This window comes from Nymphaea colorata, chromosome 4 (genome assembly GCF_008831285.2).
Source record: "Nymphaea colorata isolate Beijing-Zhang1983 chromosome 4, ASM883128v2, whole genome shotgun sequence".
Classification (NCBI taxonomy): Eukaryota; Viridiplantae; Streptophyta; class Magnoliopsida; order Nymphaeales; family Nymphaeaceae; genus Nymphaea; species Nymphaea colorata.
The window spans coordinates 4,685,384-4,710,070 of record NC_045141.1 but is presented as its reverse complement, the minus strand read 5'-3'; the positions used below and the strand labels follow the sequence as shown (position 1 = coordinate 4,710,070).

Sequence of the window (24,687 nt, the reverse complement as noted above, 5' to 3'; positions counted from 1 at the left end):
TTTAGAGGCGTAATCCACAAGCATACAATATTTAGGTTGAAAATATTAAGACCAATATGGGAACTTGACATGATCTCAACATGAGGTAAGACAAATAAATGAGAGATTGACAAAGTATGATGAAATGTAGAAAAAAAAATGGACTTGTTGACCCAATGAAATTATGGAAGTAGTAAAATATAAGGAAAGACACATCATGAATACCGAAACTTGAAAAAAATGTTTGCAATAAAATTAGGGCAAACGGAATGCGTGACATGAGTCAAGCAAAGATTGGTAATTGAGTCAATACTTGGCTCTCATGCTTAGGAATATGAGGCTGGATCAATGAATAAATGAGGAATTGAAAACGTAGATCTTGAAGTGATTCTAAAAAACAGATTTGTTGAATGACAATATTTGAAAAATCAATGTCATTTAGATAGTAGGGTTAAAACATGAGCTTATGATGTGGTCATGCTAGAGATGAATGAAGAGGACATTGATTTAAATGAGAAAGATGTTATGTAAATTTGATCAAAGATTGTAGGAGATGCACATGCAATCATCATACAATGATAAACATCGAACATTTTAGAAAATCACCTTTATCATGCATATATTTAAAAAAGGAGCAAAGGATCCTGATTGAGTTTAGTTTGATCAATTATGATTATCTCATGTAAGATATGCCAATATACTTTAGCCAAGAGGCTTAGTACGAGCATAAAATTCTCCATTAGGCAACTATGGGTAAGGTTTATCCACTTCTTCTTGACCACTCATCAATATACCATAAATTACCACTCATGGTACTAACGAGGGGCCTTTCCCGCCCAAGGTGTGGTCTAGTTGTAAGGCTTAGTCGTGTGTTACCACCTAAGACCAAGCCCGGCAACATGATGACCGGGACAAATAGGTAATGGAAATTTTTGAAATATGAGCAAGCATGCAAAATCGGTTGTCTCTAATGCAATGTTGCCTAAGATAGTGATTAAAATATGTGGAAAAGCAAGCAAACATTGTTTTCAATCAAGCCTTAAATTGAGGAGACTTGTATTTGATCATAAATCTAAGTGAACATGATTGATCCTCCTCAATTAGTCTTATATGTAAGAGAGCAAGCAAAATGGTTCGAACTATGAATTTGATTGTTGGTCATGTCTATTATTCAAAATGAGTAGATTTATACTTTATGTCGCCAAACTGACCTCTGTTGTAGGAATTTGTCTCTTTTGAACATTAGATGATTGTATACTTAATCCATGCGGGTAATAGTCAACCCAAAGGAGGATGATTGCTTGGTCAGGTTTAAGCATATAGGGTAATGAACATGTAATAATTTTCTAGTTTTCAAGTGAATAGTGAGTCAATCCAAAGATGGGCTTGTTATTTGACATGACTAATTATCTATATTCACTGTCGACCAAGAATACCACTTGCAATTATTATTTCAATTTGAAGGTTAGATATTAATATAGCATCGATACTTTTTGATGGGATTTAGGTCATTGTATTTAAATTCATTTATATTTGTTATTTCATTTATGCACATGTATTGATTGTGAGCATGTTTGGTATTTTTGTTCTTTGTACAGTGAGTTCTACTTGTATGATATCTGCAAATTTGAGTACTATTCTTGAGTAAAATGGTTCGAATTTTAAGGATTGGAAAGAAACTATTATGATTGTTCTAGGTTGCATGGATTTAGACCTTTGCATTTAGGGAGTCGTTTCGACCTGAGTTAACAGATGAAATTTCTCATGAGGATAAACAGAACTTTGAACGGTGGGAGCGCTCAAACTGCATGTGTCTAATGATCATGAAGAAATCAATTCCAGAAAATTTTACGGCTCAATTACTGAAAAGGCTAGTGTCAAGGCATTCCTCGAAGAAATTGAAAAGCGTTTTGCTAAACCGAAATGGCTTACAAATACTCTTTTGAGTAAACTTGTGACGCTGATATAAAGGCAAGGAGAACATATGAGAGCACATTATGGAAATGTCTCATCTTGCTTCAAAACTACAGGCACTAGGTCTGAAATTACTTGAAGACTTCGTGCATATGGTTCTCATTTCTCTTCCACCACAGTATAGACAATTTAAAATTAGTTATAACTATCAGAAGGAGAAATAGACTCTTAATGAGCTCATTTCGCACTGTGTGGATGAAGAAGAGAGATTGAAGCATGATAAGATAGAAAGTGCTCACGCATAAAAGGAAGAAAAGAATGACTATTAAGGAAGTTGTAGTTGACAATTCATCCATTAAGAAACAGAAGAAGCATAACGAAGGCAAATGAGGCTGCTTCTTTACAAGGGTGAAAGTCATATGAAGAAAGATTGTACCAAGTATCACGCATGGCGTGAAAGGAAAGGTACACTTCTAGCTTTGGTTTGTTCTGAGGTTAATTAAATTTCAATACCCAGACATACTTGATGGGTAGATTCGGGTGCTAATACTCACATAAGTGTTTCTATGCAAGGCTGCCTAAATTGTCAGACGTCTAATGATGCTAAAAGATTCATCTATGTGGATGATGACAAGAAGGCGAAGGTTGAAGCCATAGCAGATTTTCGGTTATTGTTAAAGACTGGTTGTTAATTAAATTTGACAGAAACTTACGTAGTACGATCTTTTAGATGGAATTTGATTTCTATTTTCTTACTTGGCAAATTTGGTTATTATTGTTCATTTAGAGGAAGAAAATTTAAGTTGTTTCTGCACTCAAATTTGATTGTCACTAGTTCTTTGTCTGGTATCGATAACCTCTATTTGCTTGATATGGTTACTTTATATCATGAAACCTTGCATGTTACGTCTAGTCGTACTAAAAGAAAATTAACCAATGAGAATTCTGTTATGTTATGACATTGGCGCTTAAGACATATCTCTGAATGGAGGATCAAAAAGCTTATGTCGAATGAAATTCTCAAATCTCTTGATTTTACAGAGTTTAATGTTTGCATTAAATGTATAAAGGAAAAACAAACAAACATTAAGAAAGCAATTACAAATAGAGCTTCAGACGTCTTAGAACTGATTCATACAGATGTTTGTGGTCCACTCCTTACCGCTTGTTGGAATGAACAACAATATTTTATCACGTTCATAGATGATTATTCTCGTTATGGTTACTTGTATTTGATTCATGACAAGTCTCAATCCTTAGACGTTTTCAAATCATTTAAAGCCGAAGTTGAGAATCAATTAGGCAAAATGTTTAAAACCGTTAGATTTGACCATGCTAGTGAATACTATGGTAGATTTGATGGATCAGGTGAACAACGTCCAGGCCCTTTCACCAAGTACCTAGAGGAATGCGGTATAGTACCTCAATACACCATGTCGGGTTCTCCCAGAATGAATGGTGTAGCTGAGACATGAAATCAGACACTTATGGATATGGTGAGGAGTATGATAAATCATTCTACCTGACCAGAGTCCCTTTGGCTAGATGAATTAAAGACTGCAGCTTATATTATCAATAGAGTATCATCAAAAGCAGTAATGAAAACCCCATTTGAGTTATGGACAGGCAAAATGTATAACATGAAGCACTTTTATGTTTGGGGATGTCGAGCTGAAGTGAGGCCATATAGGCCAAATGAAAGGAAACTGGACTCTAAGATGGTTAGCTGTTATTTTGTTGGATATTCGAAAAGATCAAGGAGTTATAAGTTTTATAATCCAACCAGTAAGTCTTTCTTTGAAATGGTAAATGCCTATTTCTTTGAGGATATTGATTTTGGGGGAGGTAATAAGGTTAGACGTATTGCCTTTGAAGAAGGATCTGAGTCTACTCATACAAATGTTGTAAGCAATAGTCAGGTCTTTATTCATGCCATTGTTCCATCAATAAATTCAGAAGAAGGCAATGATGACAGTCTCCTTATTTAAATCACTGAAAAACAAACTCAACAACCTCAAGAAAATCAAGTAGAGGAGCCACTAAAGAGATCAATTAGAGAGAGGAGAAGCACAATTTCAAATGATTTTGTCTATCTCCAAGAACATGATGTTGATATGGGCTTAATGGAAGATGATCCTATCAACTTCCATCAAGCGATAAAGAGTCCTAAATCTCATAAGTGGATAGATGTCATGAATGAGGAAATAAAATACATGATGGATAATGATGTATGGGACGTTGTTCTCTTGCCTGAAGGTGTGAAACCCATTGGTTGTAAATGGATATTTAAAACCAAGAGGGATTCATTAGGAAACATCGAAAGGTATAAGGCAAGTCTTGTCGCAAAGGGCTTTACTCAAAAGGAAGACATTGATTATACAGAGACTCTCTCTAGTTTCGTCGAAAGACTCTTTCAAGAGCACAATGGCACTTGTGGCTCATTTTGACTTAGAGCTGCATCAGATGGATGTAAAGACAACATTTCTAAATAGAGGCATTGATGAAACGATATATATGGTGCAACCAAAAAGCTTTGTTTTGGGGGATGCAGTCTACAAACTCAAGAAATCCATCTATGGGCTAAAGCAAGCTTCACGTTAGTGGTATTACAAATTTCATCAAGTTATAGTTTCATTTGGTTTCGAGACTAATATGGTTGATGAATGTGTATGCCAAAAGTTCAGTGGAGGTAAATCTTTCTGGTTTTATATGTCGATGATATATTGCTAGCAAGTAATAAAGTGAGTATATTGCATGAAATTAAGAATTTTTTGTCAACAAAATTTGACATAAAGGATCTTGGTGATGCATTTTTTGTATTGGGAATCCAGATATTTCGAGATCGTTCTCGAGATATTCTTGGATTATCACAAATGATCTACATTGATAAGGTGCTTCAGCGACTTGACATGAAAGATTGCAAACCAGGAGATACTCCAATTGCTAGAGGAGACAAGTTTAATCTCAAACAGTGCCCTAAAAGTGAACTCGAATATAAAGAAATGGAAACAATTCTCTATTCATCTGTTGTGGGAAGCCTTATGTATGCTCAAGTTTGTACTCATCTGGATATTGCATTTATCATAGGAATGTTAGACAAATACTTAAGTAATCCTGGTATGGATAATTGAAAAGTAGCCAAGAGAGTATTGAGATACTTACAAATAACAAAAGATTTTATGCTCAAATACAAGAAGTCAGACCGGTTGGAGATCATTCGGTATTTAGATTCTGACTTTGTTGGGTGCCAAGACAGTAAAAAGTCTACTTCAGGCTATGTATTTCTATTGATTGGAGGAGCTATCTCATGGAAAAATTTCAAACAAACTCTAGTAGCTACTTAAACCATGGCAGCAGAATTCTTAGAATGTTACGAGGCATTGAATCATGCTTTGTGGTTGCGAAATTTTGTCACTGGGCTGTGTATTATGAATGGTGTAGAAAGAAAACTAAGGTTATTGTGTGACAATAATTCAGCAGTCATGTACTCTAATAACACCCACAGTTTGTCAAAGTCGAAGCACATTGACCTTAAGTTTTTGGTTGTCAAAGAGAGGATATAGAATGGTCAGGTGTCTTTAGAGCATATTGGGACAAACTATATGATTGCGGATCCGCTTACTAAAAGTTTAACACCTAAGGTCTTTTACGAATATGTTGTTCATATAGAGGTTTTATCCTTGGATAATGTGCTGGTTTAGTGGGAGTTTGTATTTTGTTTGCCCTTATGTATAGACACATATTTAGTTTTCTGTAGAATATAGTTTAAAGTTTTTTCGTTTCATTCTGTTTTGTGTTTTTTTTATCTCCATAAGGTTTTAAAGTACGACCAGTTGAGAATAGACATGTTGCAATCACATTACATGTAATTCTCATGCTATACAACCATACCAGATCTACATCATTCACTATGTCAATATTTGTGATCATTGAAGGTTTAACTGATTTCAATATAGCGAAAGCCGCATTGGTTCTAGGTTCATATGATCATGGGCGAGAATGGTGAAAATGACGTTTAATAAGATAGTAATTAAGAGCTCCTAAGGTTTTATGTAATGTTTGAATGTATAGAGATATATTTGGCTCAAGTGGGAGATTGTAAGGATCATTTGGTGGGCCGGCATATGTCAATGAGGAATTTCAGAGATTATGGCTCCAATGCTAGTTCCTGCGACAACAAAGAACAATGAACAAGAGACTTTCATCAAGATTGAGCAACTTTGTGTCCCACGGCAGCACCATTAAACTGTTCGTACTACTTGTAAATAAACCAATTGAGGGCTAGCGGTTAATTTGTTAGGCCATACATACCTTGAAAACTTGCTCTTTGAAGTCATTACTGAGGCAGCTGCAACCGATGGAATCGTAGGGTCCTGGCAAGACTAACTCTTCCATGTTTTGAGTGGCATTCTCAATGCCTTGAACATCTTCAAGCAGCCGACAACCACCGAGGCGTAACTTCTCCAAAGATTTCAAGTTTGAAATATCCAGTGTCTTCCCTAAGTCACTTCAGCTACACGCATCAAGTATTAGCAAGGAAGAAAGGAGCAAAGGAACCAACCGGATCCTCTTGCAACCGTTTAATGAAAGTTCTTCAAGTCGAGAAAGGTTGCTTATGCACAATGGCAGTTCTGTGATGCACTGACAAGCCTCAAACTTTAAAAATTTGAGGTTCTTAAGTGATCCGATCCACTCGGGCAAAGCTCTGAGGTTCTTGCATCTCAAAGTAAATGACTTTAGGTTTTCAACAAAGCTTTCAGCCATGGCTGCAGGTAGCTCTTCGAGGACGGCACAACATAGTGACAATGATTCAATGCTCCCCAATGAGAAGTTCTTATTGATCGGTGTGAGAGATTCACAATCCGCTTCAAAGGTCTCAAGGTTCTTTTGATATGGAAGCCAATCTGGTAGGGCCATAAGATTCTTGCATCTCAATGACAACTGCTCAATGTTTTCCACTGCCTCTATGGATTCTGGCAACTCTTTAGCTGTGCCATCAGTGACACAGAGAGATCTTGCTTTCTTCAAGAAAGAAGCAGGCAAAACAGTAAGGTAGTTGCATGATGAGATCTCCAATCGTTCAATGTCCATGAGATCCACACCGTCTATCTTAATTCCTTTTAGGTCGGTGCCTTCAACATTGAATAATTGCAAATAATTCAAACTACTAACTGAATCAGGCAAACTCGGCAACCTATCTAACTTCCTCAAATACATCTCACGGAGCTTTATTAGCTGTCCAATTGAAGAAGGTATACTTGTGATTGCCAACTCCTCAAGTTCAAGCGTATTCAACAAGTTCAAGTTCCTCAACCGCTCTGGTAGAGATTCAAGTCTTGGGAATTGTTTTATGTGAAGAGTTTGAAGTAAAGTTAATTGACAAATGGCATCGGGCAACTTCTCCAAATTCAGAAATTGGTGAGATATTAGGTACTTCAATTTTGTCAACTGTCCAATGGATTCATGAACTTCAGCTAAAGATGCACAGTAGGAGAACTCCAACGTTTCCAGATGTGGCATATTCGAGAAATCCGGCATTTCTCTTATTGACTGACAAGAAATCACAAGAACTTTCAACACGTTGAAGACCTGCAAAAGAGTTTTATTTCTTGGGTGGGACTCAGGAAAGCAAACAAAATTATTTTGAAACGACAGAAAAATGGGAAGAAAAGTAAACCTTCGATGTGCTTTTCCCTAACAAGATATGGAATCATATCGCACTGTTCTTGTAACTGAAGGGAGACGAGATTCTCAAGGTTGCAGCTTGAAAGGGATTCAAATTTCGTCGTTCCCAAGTATAATAGTTTGAGAGGCTCTGGAAGCTTGAAGTTTTTACCTTCTAAGTTCACCTTATTGAGCCAAAGAGCTCTTAGGCTTGTCATCTATCCAAAGGCTCCAGCACTTAAACATTCTTCCCCAGTCCTGCCAAGACTGATGCCTTCTATGACATCGTTCCTTCGCTGTATAAATGGATGAACAAATTGTAATTATTGTTATATCCTACCCAGCACCAAAGCCAGAAAATTTTAATATTCAAAAGGGAAATCATATACATAATAAACAAAATTTTGAAGATATTAATTAAAAATAAAAGAACCTTGAGGGCGTGGTGTGGGCACACCATCAGCGGAGGGCAGAGGGCTGGTAGAGGCCATGCCATGCTCCCCGCCAAAATTTTAAACGATTCAAAAGTTTATATGTCAAATTCAAAAATTTTGCTTTAATGTATATTAAAAAAGTTTAAAAATTATATTTCACTGCATGTTAAAAGAAACTATAGTTTGACCCTGCAACAAAAAATTCCTAGCGTCCATCTCGAATACTACAAAAGTTGATTCTTCGTATGCATGTCTTTTCCATGCATATTAAAATATTGAGCATGGTTAAGTGGCATGGGAATTGGCTGTGGCAGTGGGAGGGAAGTGCTTACTGTCAACGATAAGCCGATTATTGATCTGGAAGACGAGAACTGATGAGCAGATAGGCCTAGTTGTTGAGAAGCAATGACCATGAAACAAGAATGCTCTATACGAGATGTAGAGAGAAGGCACTTACATTTTCCTTTAATGTTTTCAATGCATGCTCAGCTGTGCATAGCGTGCTCCACATCCAAGGTTTGTATGGTTTGGCTTGTCGAACTATGTCTCTTCCCATGTCCCTTATAAGGTCGTGCATGTCAAGTTTTCCATCATCATGAACCGTAATGAAGCTCTTCTTTTGAAGGGCCTTAATTGCGGATCTTGGTTGCCAATTTAAACTTTCCCACATAACAGATGCTTGTACTTGATCATGGCCAATGAAGATGCATGCGATGTCCAAGAATATCTCTTTCTCAACTCCATACAGTCCATCATAACTTATTTGCAAACATTTCTGGATGTCTTGATCTGGGGTCTGTTGCAGCTTATCCAAATAACTTTCCATTCATCCCGGTCGCTCTTATCAGAGAGGTACGATCCAAAAACTCTTAGGGCCAATGGCAACCCACCCGTGACTGCAACAACCTTCCATTGTATGTCCTCGTACATGTCCGGTTTGTACATGTCTTGTTGTTGATGACTGCTCTGAAAAGCATATCTCCTGAAGAGATGGAGTGATTGATCACGATCCAACAGCTCTGGCTTGTATGTACCGTCCCTGTCGACCTTACACAGTGATAGCACACTTTCATCTCTGGTTGTCGTAATTATCCGACTTCCCGATGCGAACCGCTGTCTAACACCAATTAGAACCAATTGATTCAGATGGTCAACGTCATCCAATACTATTAGAACTTTTTTAGGAGGAATTCTATCTCTGAACAGGCGCTGCCCAGCATCAAGGTTGTGTATTTGTGTGACTCTGTCGTCCATGATCTCTTCCATGAGTTGCTTCATTAGTTGCATCTTTGACAACGCATGTTTCCAAGACTCCCTAATATTTGAAAGAAAGGTGGTTGACCCAAATTTTGGGCACAATTCGTTGAAAACAGCCTTGGCAATGGTTGTTTTCCCAATGCCGCCTGTACCCTTCCAACAATCTTTACACCATTTCTTTCAATTTGCAGCAGCTTCATCATGTCCTTGGTGCGAGAGTCCATTCCAACCGGATTGTCTGCCAAAAACAGATGGTCACTGTCTAGATGCCGCTGGAGGTGGTGGACAACTTTCTCGACCAGCATTGCTTCATGCCTGCGAGCAGTCCAAATTAAAATACACCATCAATTTTGCTGCCTGTCCATGTTGGTAGTCACACAGGAGGGAAGAATAATCAATTCAGACGAGCAACATTAATTTCCAAATGATTTACACCTCTCAAAAAATAACCTCTCTAGTGAAGGACAGTTGGTTGCCTTTTACATCCGCAATATCATCAGTAGAAATGACATTTCTAACATCTGACACCCCCAATCTTTCCCTCAGCGCAACACGTGAATATGGCCCACTAGAAACATGGCCGTGTCTAATGTGCAAGATAATTCTTGTTAATTCTGTGAAAATTCTCTTACTATGCAAGGACTAATCAAACTCCTATACAATTCTCTAAAAGAATTTTCTACCTTATATTACTTTTTTATGCCAAATAATAAACGAAGAGAAAGTTGGCTCGATAAAATGTCCAAGTTTCGTCCTTGGATATCATATACCCTCGTGTAAAAAACTTATGCAGAATAATTCTACCACTTAATTAAGTTTTATTCAGTAAAGAATGTTATTGAGCACAACAGCCAACCCAAACATCATTAAACATGTATTGAATCTCTCTCAAGGCAAGGGGTACAAGACTAGAAGTAGGACATGTGTAGGCCTAATTACTTGTTGATAAAGAGCAGGAAGAAGAAGGAAGTTAGAGATGCAAGACTACAACGCAACTCGAATCAATAGTGATTCCAAACCCACATTTATAGTGCGCGAATGACGGCGGATAAAAAATCGAGAATATCGGTGAATTACTTCATACAATAATGTCAGTGCATGAAGCTTCTTTGAGAGTCCAGTTTATCTGGACACTTGTACATCAATTAAACTCTATATTCATTCAAAAAGAATGATAGCGGGAACCGAGTCATACAGAAATTGGTAACCGACAACAGTAGGTGTCTAGCTATCATATGGAAACAAAGTACAAAATTAATCCGACCCCATCCAGGACACGTTCCTATTTGATCCCTCAATAGATTCAGCAGGACCTATGACATGCCCAATTCATACCATACCATTGCATAATTACGTACGGACTGCTACCTATTTATGTTCAAATTCAATTCACAGTGAAGATCACCTTCATTTACACCATGGCTATTGCTTGTTCTCAAATAAGCTTACCCTTTTCAAAAAATGGGGTAATTAAGAGGAAATTGGAGTTTCTTGAAGCTGATATTTAATTTTGACTACCAGCATGTCTATCCGACGCAGGCACATGACCGATTTAAATCAGGAGTGGCTAGCTTTGCTGATCTAATTTTCAGAGAGAGAGAGAGAGAGAGAGAGAGAGAACAAGATGAGTGGATATATACCAAGTGGCATCATCCTTGAGGCTGTAGCCTGAAATATTGGCTACTGTCTTGAAGGCATCTCTGCACTTGTCCACTTCTGCTTTGTCCACTTTCTTGTCATTGTGGTATGATTTAAAGGCAGGTTGGAAAGGCCCAGCCTGGTGACGAACATGAGAAGGCTCGACGCCGAAGAAGATGGGAATGATCAGCCTCCCGGCCGAGCACTCGGCAGGTTGGAAAGGCCCAGCCACCGTTCTGTATATTTTTATTTCTATTTCACATCTACAAAACAAATTTTCCCTCCCTGGACTTTGTTTCACACAGTTCTTGTTTGTGAACCTGCATATTTTTGGGTGAAGGCCACTGGTTTCCTATGAGAGAGAGAAAGTACAAAAATAATGGGCGGACAATCCCTCTGACTACTTGCACACCGCTAATATGGTCTATTTAACCACACCCACCCAATACAATCTATCATACGACTATGATTGACAAAAGTTTGGATGGTTAGAGGATATTATATATATATATATATATATATATATATATATTCATTTTCTCTCTTGTGTGTCGAAGTTCAAGTTCAAACTCAGGTCCAGGGAACTCGAATCCCATTAGCAATTCCGAACCAGGTTTTTATCAAATTGGACTAAACAGTACTTTTGAATACTATTTGGTAATAAGATATTTATTATGTTGGGATTGGATTCAGGCTCGTAGTTGTACAGAAGTATGTTTCTCTCACTGATTTAGGATACCAATTTTCATTAGCTTATATTGGCATGCAACAGATTGAATGGCTTTGTGGACGGTGTGGGGTGCTCATGACTAAATATTGCAAAATGAAAAGAAGGTGATCTGCACAGGTGATTAGCTTTTGGGAAAGCACATGATCGAATTCAACATGGAACTGCGGATCAAAGGTTTGGCTTCTTTGTGAGGAATCCCGGCCATCGGTGGAGGGGTTTCTCTCTGCTTTTTGCCATCTCTTCTGATTTCACATCAGGTGTCGAGCAAACTCACAAACGGCAAGAATCTCAATCTCTCAGTTTGGTTCCACAGGCCAGCCGATCGAACTCTCTAACAAAGGCAGGAGAGCTCCCACCAATGCTTTACGCGGATCTCAGCAGCCATGTGGATATGAAATCTACAAACCACATATCCATGATCTGATAAAACACGTTGGATTCTAGGATAGATCTGAAGATCCAAGGCAATACAGGGAAGGTCACATATTTTATACATGGATTTGGACTATAAAAACATCACTCCTTAACAGGGTTGCTAATTGTCATTTTCAAAAAGCTTTAATGAAGCCAACTGAATTTTGGCTGCTTTAGGACTGGCCCACCTTTTCTATGGGTGTAGTATAGCTGATGATAATTGTCATTTTCAAAAAGCTTTAATGAAGCCAGCTGACTTTTGGCTGTTTTATGATTGACTGGCTTTTTCTAATGGCTATAGTATAGCTGATTCGATTGGCAGGTTGATGAAAGTTCAGTCATCAATTCCATTTCAATGGGTGCTATATTTCTGTGTTATATGGATACACTATGTTCTGGTTGAGGGGTATACTACTCTCCACCAAGTCCCAAAGTAGTTCTAGACCTCACGAACAAGAGAAAAGAAGAGAGGCTTTGGCCTCTTTCCGATATCTCCTCTTCATTGACAAACACTTGTTCAAATGAAGCCAACTTTTTGTTCATCTCGACTGTAGACAGCCAACCTTTTTTTCATCTCTGTATTATATATGTATATGCATATACACGTGCTAGCCATTTTTTGTTCAATTAAAGACAACATTGAATTCTTCCATGTCTCTATTTACTCATTAAATGGTGGAGCATGCAAGAAGGAAGATAGAGAGAGAAGCGGTTGGACAAATCATCTCAGTTCCTTCAAAAGTAAACACCGATTATATATATATATATATATATATATATATATATATATATATATATATATATATATATATATATATATATATAATTTTTTTTTCTGTGTCCTTGTGCTTGTGTGTGCTGATCAGTAGTTTCAAGAGGACCACATGAACTAATATTACCCATTTAGAAGATGTAACTAATACATTTACATTTTCTTTTAATGGATTATGTTGAGGCAAAACGCAGAGCAAGTATGTGTTGGGTACCGGAAAGGGTGGAAAACCATGGATACATGAAAGGAAAACAAGGGAATGTTGGGCGCCCAAAAAGAGTGAAAAACTGTGGATGAAAGGAAAAACTATGGAAAGTTGATGACAATATTCAAACAACCCCTTACCGAAAAATAAAAACGGACATCCCCTTCAGGATGTGCCCAAGTTACGTTCAGGATGATCTACCATTCCATATTTATTTGTAATATGGAAAGGTCTACCTGCCCTTATTTTACCATCTTAACCCTGGCCTCATGAAACCCATGCTGTCCCAATCTTACCTGCATAATTCAGGGCTCATGAAAGTTGAATCTCTCAAGATCCATGCTATTGGCTCTTGGGTCCCAATCCCTATGACGGACCAGCATAGTCTGACTTACACATTTCTTAGTTCAAGGCATTCAAATAGGTAAAGGATCGTAATGGCAACTATTTTCTTGTCAAACCTAGTTTGCATGGGCACCTACTTTTACCGGCGGGGTTTCCAATTATAAAAACGTACGACTTCTTACTGCTGCCGTGCAGTTGCCCAATAGAGGAGCTACATATAGACTGATGTGTCAAAGGGTATAAAGTGGTTCGTCATGCTGGAAGGCGGATGAGAGCTTGGTTAGTTAGTTTGATTCTTATATATGCTATTTCTTTGAAGTACAAAAGGCATCAAACTGTACTCTCGGGTTAAAGGAAATAAACGTAAGTTCATGAACCCCAAAACAAGGGCAATGAGTAGGATTCTGCCTCTCACCCAGGATGTGGGTTCCTTTCCACTCACCCAAATACCAAAATTTCCTTGTTATATTGTATTAGTTTTAAAATATTTGCTACAGCTACCAAACATGGAATGGACCCTAGATCCAAATTCTTTCCTTGCATGATCCAGGTTCAAACATATGCAGGTGTTGAAATAGTGATTCCAATTTCCAAGACGATGCAAGCTTTGTGGATGCAATAAGGAGATTGCTGAAGGTGGATCATTTGTTTTCTGGTCTTTCAAAGGTGGTCGCATGTCATGGAAGTATGACTCTTGTCCACCTCATGGTATGTTATGCAGTGTGCAGAAAGTGATGCAGTCGATAGAGGGATGAAGTTTGATGTTGCAAGATCGCCATTCATGTCCTTCCTGACTCCGCCTCACCTGTTAATTCACCCATCCTACTATCGGTGGTCATGATCATTATGTCATGTCGATTCTTTGATGTCAATCTTTGATGTCTCAACTACTGCTTTACCTTCCTAAATTTTTATTGAGAGGGTAAATAATTAATGTTATTAGATGATTTCTCTCTCTCTCTATATATATGTGTGTGTTTGTGATATGTTCTCAATTTTCACCGGACTGATTCCATATCTCCAATACCATTATTTTCCTGACATATGATTCTAATACCAATGATCCAAAAATTCAAAATATTTTAGTCCCTAAACTAGGGTAAGAGGTGTAATCCCCAAGAGTACAATATTTAGGTTGAAAAATATTAAGATCATTACGGGATCTTGACATGATCTCACATACGCTGCTCTTTTTGAAATAAATATGGGAACGTTTTGCGCACAAACGAATCAAGACAAAATGTGATTCCGGCCAAACCCTAACTCTCTGCAACAATAAGAAGTCCATAAGTTAAGCATATTAAGATCAATACTCCAATTATACATCCAAATGTTGAATATAATAAAAGATCAATACTCCAATTATACATCGAAATGTTGAAAATAAAAGAAGATCAATACTCCAATTATGCATCCAAATATTCAAAATATAAAAGTGCAGCAGTGGTGTCCGAGGCTACGGAATCCCACGCCCCTACTGGTGTGGGTTGCCTAGGGGCTGTTCCGGTGGAGGATACAGCCGCTTGCCAGAGGACCATGGATACAGCCCCTCCACAGCTGCCTGACCCGTCTCTGAGTATTTCCCGGAGAGTACTACACCTCCATTCTCTGGCACGGAGACTATAATATTCGTCCCCACTTTCCGGCTTCTGCCATAGCAGTGGTGATCATGGGCAGCTTTCGCTGTTAGGGTTGCTGGTGCAGAATAGCTCATTACAAGCATGCCAGTGGCCATCAAAAGGATATCTTGACAATGCTACCCATTGACAGAGAGTGAGAGGTCAGAGATATCCAACCATTAAAAGGTTGGTCCAGTATACTAAAATGTTCATATATATATATATATATATATATATATGCAGAGCTAAGGGTGAGAGTTGAGCTCCTCTGGTCGTGGGAGGGCCATCGAGTCAAGGGTTATGGTAGCCGCACTATGTTTTGGAACGTAGAAGATGACCCATCACAACTTTTGGCACGCAGAATTCCGTTTTAATGTCATCTAGATGAGGCAATTTTTTACAACATATAAGTTTATTCTTTTTTTTAATCTTGTAAACCATATGTGATTAAATTCGGCTGGAGATTTACTGTAATGAAAGATGAAACTCGAATCTGAATCTGATTAGTTGCCGGATCCAGTTTCCTTTACTCTTTTCAAATCCAGTTAAATGTTTTGGAACATTAACTAGTCAAACCACACCTGTCCGACTGAAAATTTATAAACCCACCACCAAATTTAAGGGGCAGGTCCGTTCATATTTGAAGACAAGTTCGGTGTAAAAAAAAATCCGGCAACAGTACAACTGGAATATCAAATATCACCACCTATATGAAAGCCATATCAAGAGAAGCACGTTGAATTGACTGAACATATAATTCATGAGTGATGATGACCATTGAAGTTGTTTCACACGCATACGCAAACTGAAACAAAGCCTTCTTTTTAACCTGATAATTTAGAAATTTTCAAGTATATGTATTCAAGTAATGGTATCAATCGTGCAGCATGATTCCTGGCACTAATAATCTGCTTCGTGGCTATCTTGTGCAGTTTGTGCTTAATATTTCTACCATTAGAAGCAGCGGCGGAGCCATGTGTGCATGGTTCATTGTGGGCAACAGCCCTCACGGCCATTGCGGATTCTAAATTGATAATGCGCTGGCTGGACGCCGATCCAACCATATGAGGTAACCTTGTAGACTCTGGTTGCTCTTCTGACCGTTATATTTATTTGTGAAACCAAGCCAAAATTTTCTTTCACCTGTCATATAAGGTAGTTTTTAGAGGCATAACATAGCTGGTAGCACTGGTAGGTCGATCCAAGTCTGGTTGTCATTTTGGTTCATGTGGGTGCTTTTTTTTATTGCAAATGGTAGATATTCAACAATCTAGTTGACAAGTGTCCTACTTTTCATTTAAATCTTGAAACAACCCTAGATTCTGAGGTAAAGGAAAAAAGGGGAGGGGTTTCACTCGAGATATCAAAGCAACATCTGTAAAAATGAGTAAAAAATAATGGTCGGCCTCCCTTTATAAGCCCTTGAAGATCCCTCACAATCTTCGATACGGGACTAATTTTGTGGGGTGTTACAATCCACCCCCTTAAGGCACATGCGTCCGCGCATGTGGCACTCCAGGTCTGAGTGTTGAACCTGGCTCTGATACCACTATAACAACCCGACCTACTCCCGGGCTCGGGCCCCTGGTTCGACGGATCCCAACCCACCCGCTAGCAGTTTCGGTTCCAATCCTAAAAACGCTAGGAACCAGGACAATGATCTCATTAATGGCCTCCCTTTATAAGCCCTTGAAGATCCCTCACAATCTTCGATACGGGACTAATTTTATGGGGTGTTACATCACTCTGTGCAAATCTTCATTGTCTATGCAGGTTTTCAAGCCCCGTCCGCAGAGAGCCTCGTAGAGATGGCCAGTGAATCCATTCCGAGTGTCATCTTCTCTGAAGCTCAGAAAAATATCAAAATCATGCTGCTCATTGGGAGAGGGGGACAATGCTACTGTTGGCGAGGATGGCTGCTCTACAACCTCTACAGGCTTTGGAATCGGAAGAATAATGGCTGGATCAAATAGCCATGGCGATTGAAGGGCCTCCTCTATGGCATTTTTGATCCACTCAAGGATGGCGGCGACGCAGCCAGCGATGGGGAGGTATCTAAAACTCCTCATTTCTTTGGATACGATTGCAATGGAAAAACTCCTTTAGGGTTGAAGCTGTTGTGGGGTGGAGTGCCTATAAGGAAGACGGAATGGCATGGGGCCAACTAAAAAGTCTTGCTAGGGCTTGTCCTTTTGATTGTTTTTAATGGAGGATGTGGTGGATGAGGCCGTTTCTATTGGATTAGTTGCAGCAAAAAGGAATTAGTTCATAAATGTTGCATATGATTTTCCGAATCTAAAATCATCTAATGACTATTATTTGAGAAGAATCAACACGACTGCTCTAAAGGATCATTTAGGAACTCCACCATTGTAAATGATTGCCAGAAGCAAGATCCCACTTGGACAAGAAGAGCAAGAAAAGCAGTAATAGCGTCAACAACCAGATGTCTCCACAACTAAGGCATAAACAACTAGTCAAGCTCGAGTTCATGAGTCAACTGTTCACCTAAGTATAGCTACTTGCATTCAAAGCAAGGGATGGCTCACTCTTATTTTTTCTTGGGGATGTGAGCACATCTGTGTGTGATCACAAAACTTTTGTTATAACAAAAGAAGTAGAAGCAGGCTGCAAGTTTGAAAGAAATTTCTTCCTTGGATACCATGCTGCATCCTAAACCTTCATAAATTGTGCTTCATAAATGGTGTTAGGTTTTGAATAATTTGGAGACAGATGACATAACTAGATAACACTCCCATTCAAGCAGCGAGATGACATAGACTTTAAGAGGGAGCAGGGATTGCTTGCATTAAAATGTGGCTCACCTACATTCTTGTCGGCAGACGGCAATTAATTAATTTATCGGCTCGTACTCGTCTGGTGCTAGATGTCACGTGACCCACCACTGCCAGTACTGCTTCCAGGAAAAAACTATTTGCATTTAAAAAAAAAGAACATTTTTTGAATTATTGAAAAAATGTCTTTTCATTTTCTTATTTCTTTTTTTTGTCTTTACAAAAGTTTTCTTTTTACTATTAAATATGAGTATTTTCACTGTTAACTATACTGACACACATTAATATTGTTTTATAATTTATGGACTAGCCGTCTAGTCGCCACCTGAACATCGCCCTTGACTTTATTTTCTATCTTCTTTCTCACAAATGTTCACATTAAGCTTGGGCAACCGGCTCGGCCTCGGTCGGTCTGATTTGGTCTCATTAGTTTTTACTTTTTATTTTTTATTATTGCTATTTAATAATAATACATATTTTATTATAAAAACTGTATTTTATATTCAAAATTTTTTATTTTATATTTTAAAAACTTTTCTTTTATTTTAATTGCATCGGTCTAGGCAAGGCCCGGCCCCGGCTTGAGTGTCGGGTATTGGGCCCAGGCCAGAGCTCGGATTTGGGCGTCGGGTTGACCCGGGCTTGATTTTTATCTGGCCGGGCCTGCCCGATGCCCTAGTCTAGTTCACATCCGCGAACTTCCTGAATGGCTGCCCAAGGAACTCGTTTCTCACTCACATTCATTGGCAACACCTTTTATATATAAATTAATGACACCCTTCAGAGAACGATTTACCTATACAACATGGGTATGAAAAGATTGTACCGTATGAATATGGACTACAACAACAAGCATCAGATCGACGAGGGGGAATCGAGTCGACTTTTGGTTGGACTAGTCTAAGACTTGCAACCCATATGTGATTGGGTTGGATTTTTATTAGGATACAGTCAAATATAAAACTCGATTTTGGCGCAGTACATCCTGAACTGGATTAAAATGTCTCATACGCTATACTATATATCTGAATCTAGTTACGATGTCCTTTCTCATGCTACACGGTACATCAAAATAAATAAAACTTTAGCAACACCCATTCCTCATATACTTGAATGTTGTTTTTGACAAAGTTAAATTTTTGGTTTTCATTGTTAAATTTGACTAGGATTTGGATTTGGAATGTGGATTACAGTTTAAAAAGTTAGCATCCAAATTGATTTTTGGATAAGATTCACTTATTTAACAATCATCACCCGATCGAATTTTGAATAAGATTTAGCATCCAATTGAAATTTGGATTATGGATTCAGAAGTAGGGTTTGGATTGGGTTCAGTTGTGAATTTAGAAACTGGATCCATATATATATTCATTGAAATTCAAATTGGAACCTGACCATGCGAACACTTTATACTCTCGATATGGTAAATGGTACATGAGATCCGAATGGTGTTGGAAAAATCAATTGTGGGCCCTAGATATAACTTAGATCCAAACCCAAACTTATGCAGAGAAAATCCAGCCAGAGTGTCGATGTCCAAAATAATTCTTAACAAAATGTACTTAGTAGGAACTTAATAACAACACCAATAAAGTTCACAAAATGAACTCAGTAGCTCATGTAATGAGCTAACCCACTTACAAAAGAAGACACATCTTGCTGTACTCGTATCACCCAAGCAGCTCACGAAAAGAGCACACCCACTTTAGCTCGAAGAAGACTCAACCCAACTCACATTGCTCACACACTATGCCCACCTTCCCTATTTATAGGGAGGATTAGTCGGTGGTGGATGTTTCCACCAATTTTCATATTTTTATTTTATACATATTTTTTTTCTTTAATCATTACAGAAGCATCGACTTACAAAGGACACTTTCACCGACTTACAAAAAGGAAGAGCCTCGATGCCTCTTGGGTCATCTCGACTCTTCCAAGAGAGTCAGTGATGACTCTTTACAATCTCCCCCTCATTACCAACTCTCTGCTCACGACTCTTAACATTCTTCAAAACTCGGTGAATGTTTGCACTGGCAAGCCTTTGGTAAATATGTCAGGGACTTGATCTTCTGAAGTGACTGGCTGCAACTGAATCTCTCTTGTTGGAAACTGAGCCCAAGCTTTGGTACGAGTTCCCAGGTCCCGTTATGCTCTAATGTCTTCATTTCATCTTTCATTGTTGCTTGCCATTTCTCAACATCTTTTGCTTCTTCAAAAGAAGCTGGCTCGATCTCCTCCATGACGACAAAATCTGCATCTGCATACTTGGGATTTGGTTTTGGTATTCTTGTTAATCTTTTTAGTGTTATGGGTACTTCTTCTGGCTCAAGTTGTAATGGTCTTTCTTCTTCTACATTTCTTTGTTGAACTGGACTTACTCCTATTCTCCATGGATCTACACGTTCTTTTTGTCTTGGGCTATGAACTTGTTTATCTAGTCGTCTTGCTTCTATGTCTTGTGGCTCAGACTCTCCTTGATTCATCTCAAATTGTATTTTGTTTCGAACATCTCTCTCAAAAATTGGAGAGTTTGGAAGCACCTTCTTCTCTTTTGACTACCAGGACGATGCTTCATCGAAGATGACGTTGCGAGAAACATGAACTTGTTCTTTGCTAGGATTAGCACATTTCCATCCCTTCCGATATGGATCATATCCAACAAAGACAGACCTCTCTGCCTTCTTGTTGAACTTAGTCCTGTGCTGCTCAGATAGAAAGACATAACATACACAACCAAATACTCTAAAATAATTCACAGACAGCTTCTTTTCATAGAGCATTTCATATAGAGACTTGAAATTAAACCTTGGCAATGGTAGTTGATTAATGACGTGTACAGTAGTGCTGATACACTCGGCCCAAAATCTTGGTGGCATGTTCTTTGCATGCATCATGCTTCGGCATGTTTCTGCTATGTGACGATTCTTTCATTCTGCCACTCCATTTTGTTGTGGGGTATAGGCACATGTAAATTGTCTTCGAATACCATGTTGCCTCATGTATGCCATAAACATGTCAGATCTATATTCGCCACCATTATCGGTGCGTAGACATTGAATTCTATACCCAAGTTCTTTTTGCATCATCTGGTGAAACTCCTTAAACTTTTTAAGTGCTTCAGAATTTTCTTTCATAAAATAGACCCAAATATATCTTGAAAAATCATTAATAAATGTGATAAAATACCACTTACCTCCAACTGATGGGCCTGGTACTTGCCAAATACATTTTTATGCACATGCTCGAATGGTGCTTTAGCTCTATACTTTGATTCTTTGAATGGTCTCCTGTGCGCCTTCCATATTGACATCCTGGGCATACTTTGTCTGTTCGTACTTTAAGCTTTGGCAGACCAAGTAATTGCCCTTTATTAGACATCTCCCGAGTTTATTGTATCCAACATGAGCGAGTCCCTCATGCTAGATATCTGCAGTGTCATGCTTTCTTGTTTTGTCAATATATGCCATTTCTGTTGACAAGACATATATTGACTCAACTTTTCTTCCTTCAAATATGGGCATTCCTTGAACATCTTCAATTTTATAAACTTTCACATCATTTGAGCCGAAAAAAACATAGTGCCGTAAAGCTGTAAGTTGTGGCACAGACAACAAGTTCTTAGTCATTCCTGGAACATGATAGACGTTATCTAAAAACCGATCTTTATCGAAGTTGGCTACAACCACTGCTTCTCCAATATGTGCCACTGGGAGTTTTGTGTTGTTAGCAGTAACAACAACTCGATTTCTATCATATTCTTTCATACTTAAGAACTTGTCCTCATCACCAGTCAAATGGTTTGAACATCAAGAATCAATTATCCAATCAGTTTGATAATTGATCTTCTCTTCTTTTTCTTTTACTGGCTTTGTATGGGCGGAATTACATCTTTTTTGTTTAATTTCTTCTTTAACTTCAATTGAGTATAGACATGAACTTTTCTGTACAGTCTCATTAGCTCCCCTATATTGCTTACTTGTCATAACTGTATTTCCTTCATCTATTTTGACTCTGCAATCACGAGCAAAATGACCCAATTTTTCACATTTGAAACATTTCTTCTTTGGTTTCCACTACTGTGCAGTTTCTCTTTTTTTTTTCTATATTTTTCTCTTTCTTTTCATCAATGTTCCTACTTGGAGACCTAATGACTAACTTAGCTGGCCAACGTGATCTCTGATCTTTACTAAACAATGTTTCCTCATTATTTACTTTGAGTGAAAGTCCAACCATTTGCTTCGCTAATGTTTCTTGATTGATCAAGAGATTCTCCAACTCCAATAATGTTGATTGAACTGGCCAGCCTTGAACACCAATTATAAAACTACTAAATTCTAGACAAAGTCTGCGAACAAGAATTCTCCGCATATGGGCCTCACTAATCTTAGACTCAGGGTCAATTTGAGAAATCTCCGTACAAATATTTTTAACCTTCATGAAATATTCTGCTATCGACATACTGCCCTGAGTTAATGTAGCTAACTCATTTTCTAATAGTTGTAGGTGGGCGTCATTAGCTCAAGAAAATAGTGTTGCAAAAGCATCCCATGCTTCTTTAGGAGTCGTAACGTCATGCATATGCTCTAATAAATCTTTCAATTGATACCTTAATTGCAAATAGAGTTTTTCTTGCTTTAATCATCCATTTCTTTTTAGCTTCCTCATCGATAGGAATATTTGTATCTGATCCTAAAACTATCTCCCATAATTCATGCCCTAAAAAATACGACTCCATACAAGATTTCCAATAGCCATAATTGCTATTGTTAAGCTTTTCAATATTATTTAATGCAACCGCTAATGCCGGCATAATTTCAGAATATAGTTGGCCCAATTAATCTCACTAGTAAATCAGCCCTTAAACTAAACCTCGCTCTGATACAACTTGTTGGAAAAACCAAATGTGGGCCCTAGATATAACTTAGATCCAAACATGAACTTATGCAGAGAAAATTCAGCAGTGTCGATGTCCAAAATAATTCTTAACAAAATATACTTAGTAGGAACTTAATAACAACACCAATAAAGTTCACAAAATGAACTCACTAGTTCATGTAATGAGCTACCCCACTTACAAAAGAAGATACACCTTGCTGTACTCGTATCACCCAAGCAGCTCACGAAGTGAGCACACCCACTTTAGCTCAAAGAAGACTCAACCCAACTCACAATGCTCACACACTATGCCCACCTTCCCTATTTATAGGGAGGATTAGTCGGTGGTGGATGTTTCCACCGATTTCTACATTTTTATTTTATACATATTTTTTTCTTTAATCATTACAGAAGCACCGACTTACAAAGGAGACTTTCACTGACTTACAAAAAGGAAGAGGCTCGTTGCCTCTTGGGTCATCTTGACTCTTCCAAGAGAGTCGGTGATGACTCTTTACAAATGGACCTACTTATATGCCTACAGCTGATAGCTTGCTAGATCTATCTCTTCTCCTCTTGTGTGTGTATTTATTTTCCTTTGCCGTTTTTCATACTTGGTGTATGACAATACGTACTGCCTTTTGATAACAAATTTTTATTTTGCCAGATCTCTTTCCTCTCCTTGTTTTTTTTTTCTTTCTCTACGTCTGAGTAATAGTTTTCGGAAAACTTTTCACCAATTTTGACAATAGCTGATTCTTTTTCGATATTTGAAACCTTTTTAGAAATATTAATTTGCTTTCTAGGTATTCGATGGGCATCTTGTCACCCTGTGATTTCTGCCACTTGATGATACATCATAAGCACCAATATATTCACAACATGTGACTTTGTAAGAACGGTGATATGGAAGCTCAAAACCATTAATTTAGGCCCAAAATCTTCATCCGAAGGAGATCCACAGGGTGAAGAATCACCATGAATGGGTTATTCTAAATCTTGATTCCTATAGCCATGCACCTCTAACCAAAACTCGACGTGGAATCAACGGTGAAGCCAAACATGATTTCAGAAGCGCATACACGTAGTTTCTTACATTGACTACGATAAAGCATGTTTAATTTGATCATCACTACTCTCATGTAAACACAATTGCTGACAAAAAGAAGTGCACTTCCAGTTGTTAGAAATTGGATAAATTAAATGATAAGGAAGCATCCCCGGCCGGCGGTGGTGGAGGCCGCACAATAAAACTGTGGTGCGGATTGGAAACAGGCATTGGAGGAGAAGCATATGCCTGCTTGCTAGAAAACAGTGAATCTTTCGCTGCCACGGTCGCCAAATCTCCACATGAGCACTGAAGGTCTGTGTTCCTGTTTCTGTCATGGCGGATGGTGCAGTAGGCAGGTTCCTCCGTTGCGGTTGTTGCTGCAGAACAGTTCATTACAAGTATGGCCATGGCTGCCAGTAGGGCTACCTTGAGGGTATAACCCATTGTGTGTCTGTGTGTGGAAGACAGATAAGAAAGAGAGGCAGGGAGGGAGAGAGAGACAGAGGTTTGGCTGGTTCAAGTGGACAGAAAGATCAAACTCAAGCGCTCATGCATATGCATATAACGAAGCGTGAGAGAGAGTCCAATAACATTTATAGTGATCAACATAGGTTCTTCCACACTTATATTATGTAGATATTATATAGGCTATGATTGAATCCCTTGGAGATCCGAAGCTGACTTCAAATTCATGTTCCTTCTGAAGACCAACCACGTATGGTGGGGAAGGATTTGAACTTTGACCACAGCAAACATGTGGTAGCGTTGGATGTGAATCCGAGTAGTCCATATTGTCGTTTGACATTTTCATCGTTGTTCCTTTTAGCAATCATTCTTGTCGTTTGACATTTTCAAATTTGTCCTGATCTCTTCTTCGGCCTTATTCCAAAATTCAAAACTCCGTGCGTCTGGTGGTTTTAGACTAATGGCTCAATGAAGCACACTATTTTTCTTTTTTCTTGGTCTCCATAGCTTTTAAATATTAGTAGTTCATG

The 24,687-nt window shown here is 38.4% G+C and overlaps 2 protein-coding genes across 2 annotated transcripts; both read right to left on the bottom strand.

The window, feature by feature from the left end:
- Positions 1–6,040: 6,040 nt before the first annotated feature.
- On the bottom strand, positions 6,041–7,431 carry LOC116252591 (disease resistance protein RPV1-like). The gene is made up of 3 exons (XM_031626956.1): positions 6,455–7,431; positions 6,205–6,400; positions 6,041–6,061 (listed from the first exon to the last, which is right to left on the bottom strand). The coding sequence occupies exons 1-3, from the start codon at positions 7,429–7,431 to the stop codon at positions 6,041–6,043; spliced, it is 1,194 nt and encodes a 397-aa protein (XP_031482816.1).
- A 1,319-nt stretch (positions 7,432–8,750) lies between these two features.
- On the bottom strand, positions 8,751–17,040 carry LOC116252590 (TMV resistance protein N-like). The gene is made up of 5 exons (XM_031626955.1): positions 16,717–17,040; positions 14,870–15,108; positions 10,889–11,122; positions 9,401–9,563; positions 8,751–9,263 (listed from the first exon to the last, which is right to left on the bottom strand). Exons 1-5 carry the CDS (start codon positions 17,038–17,040, stop codon positions 8,751–8,753), a joined length of 1,473 nt encoding a protein of 490 aa, XP_031482815.1.
- Positions 17,041–24,687: the final 7,647 nt, after the last annotated feature.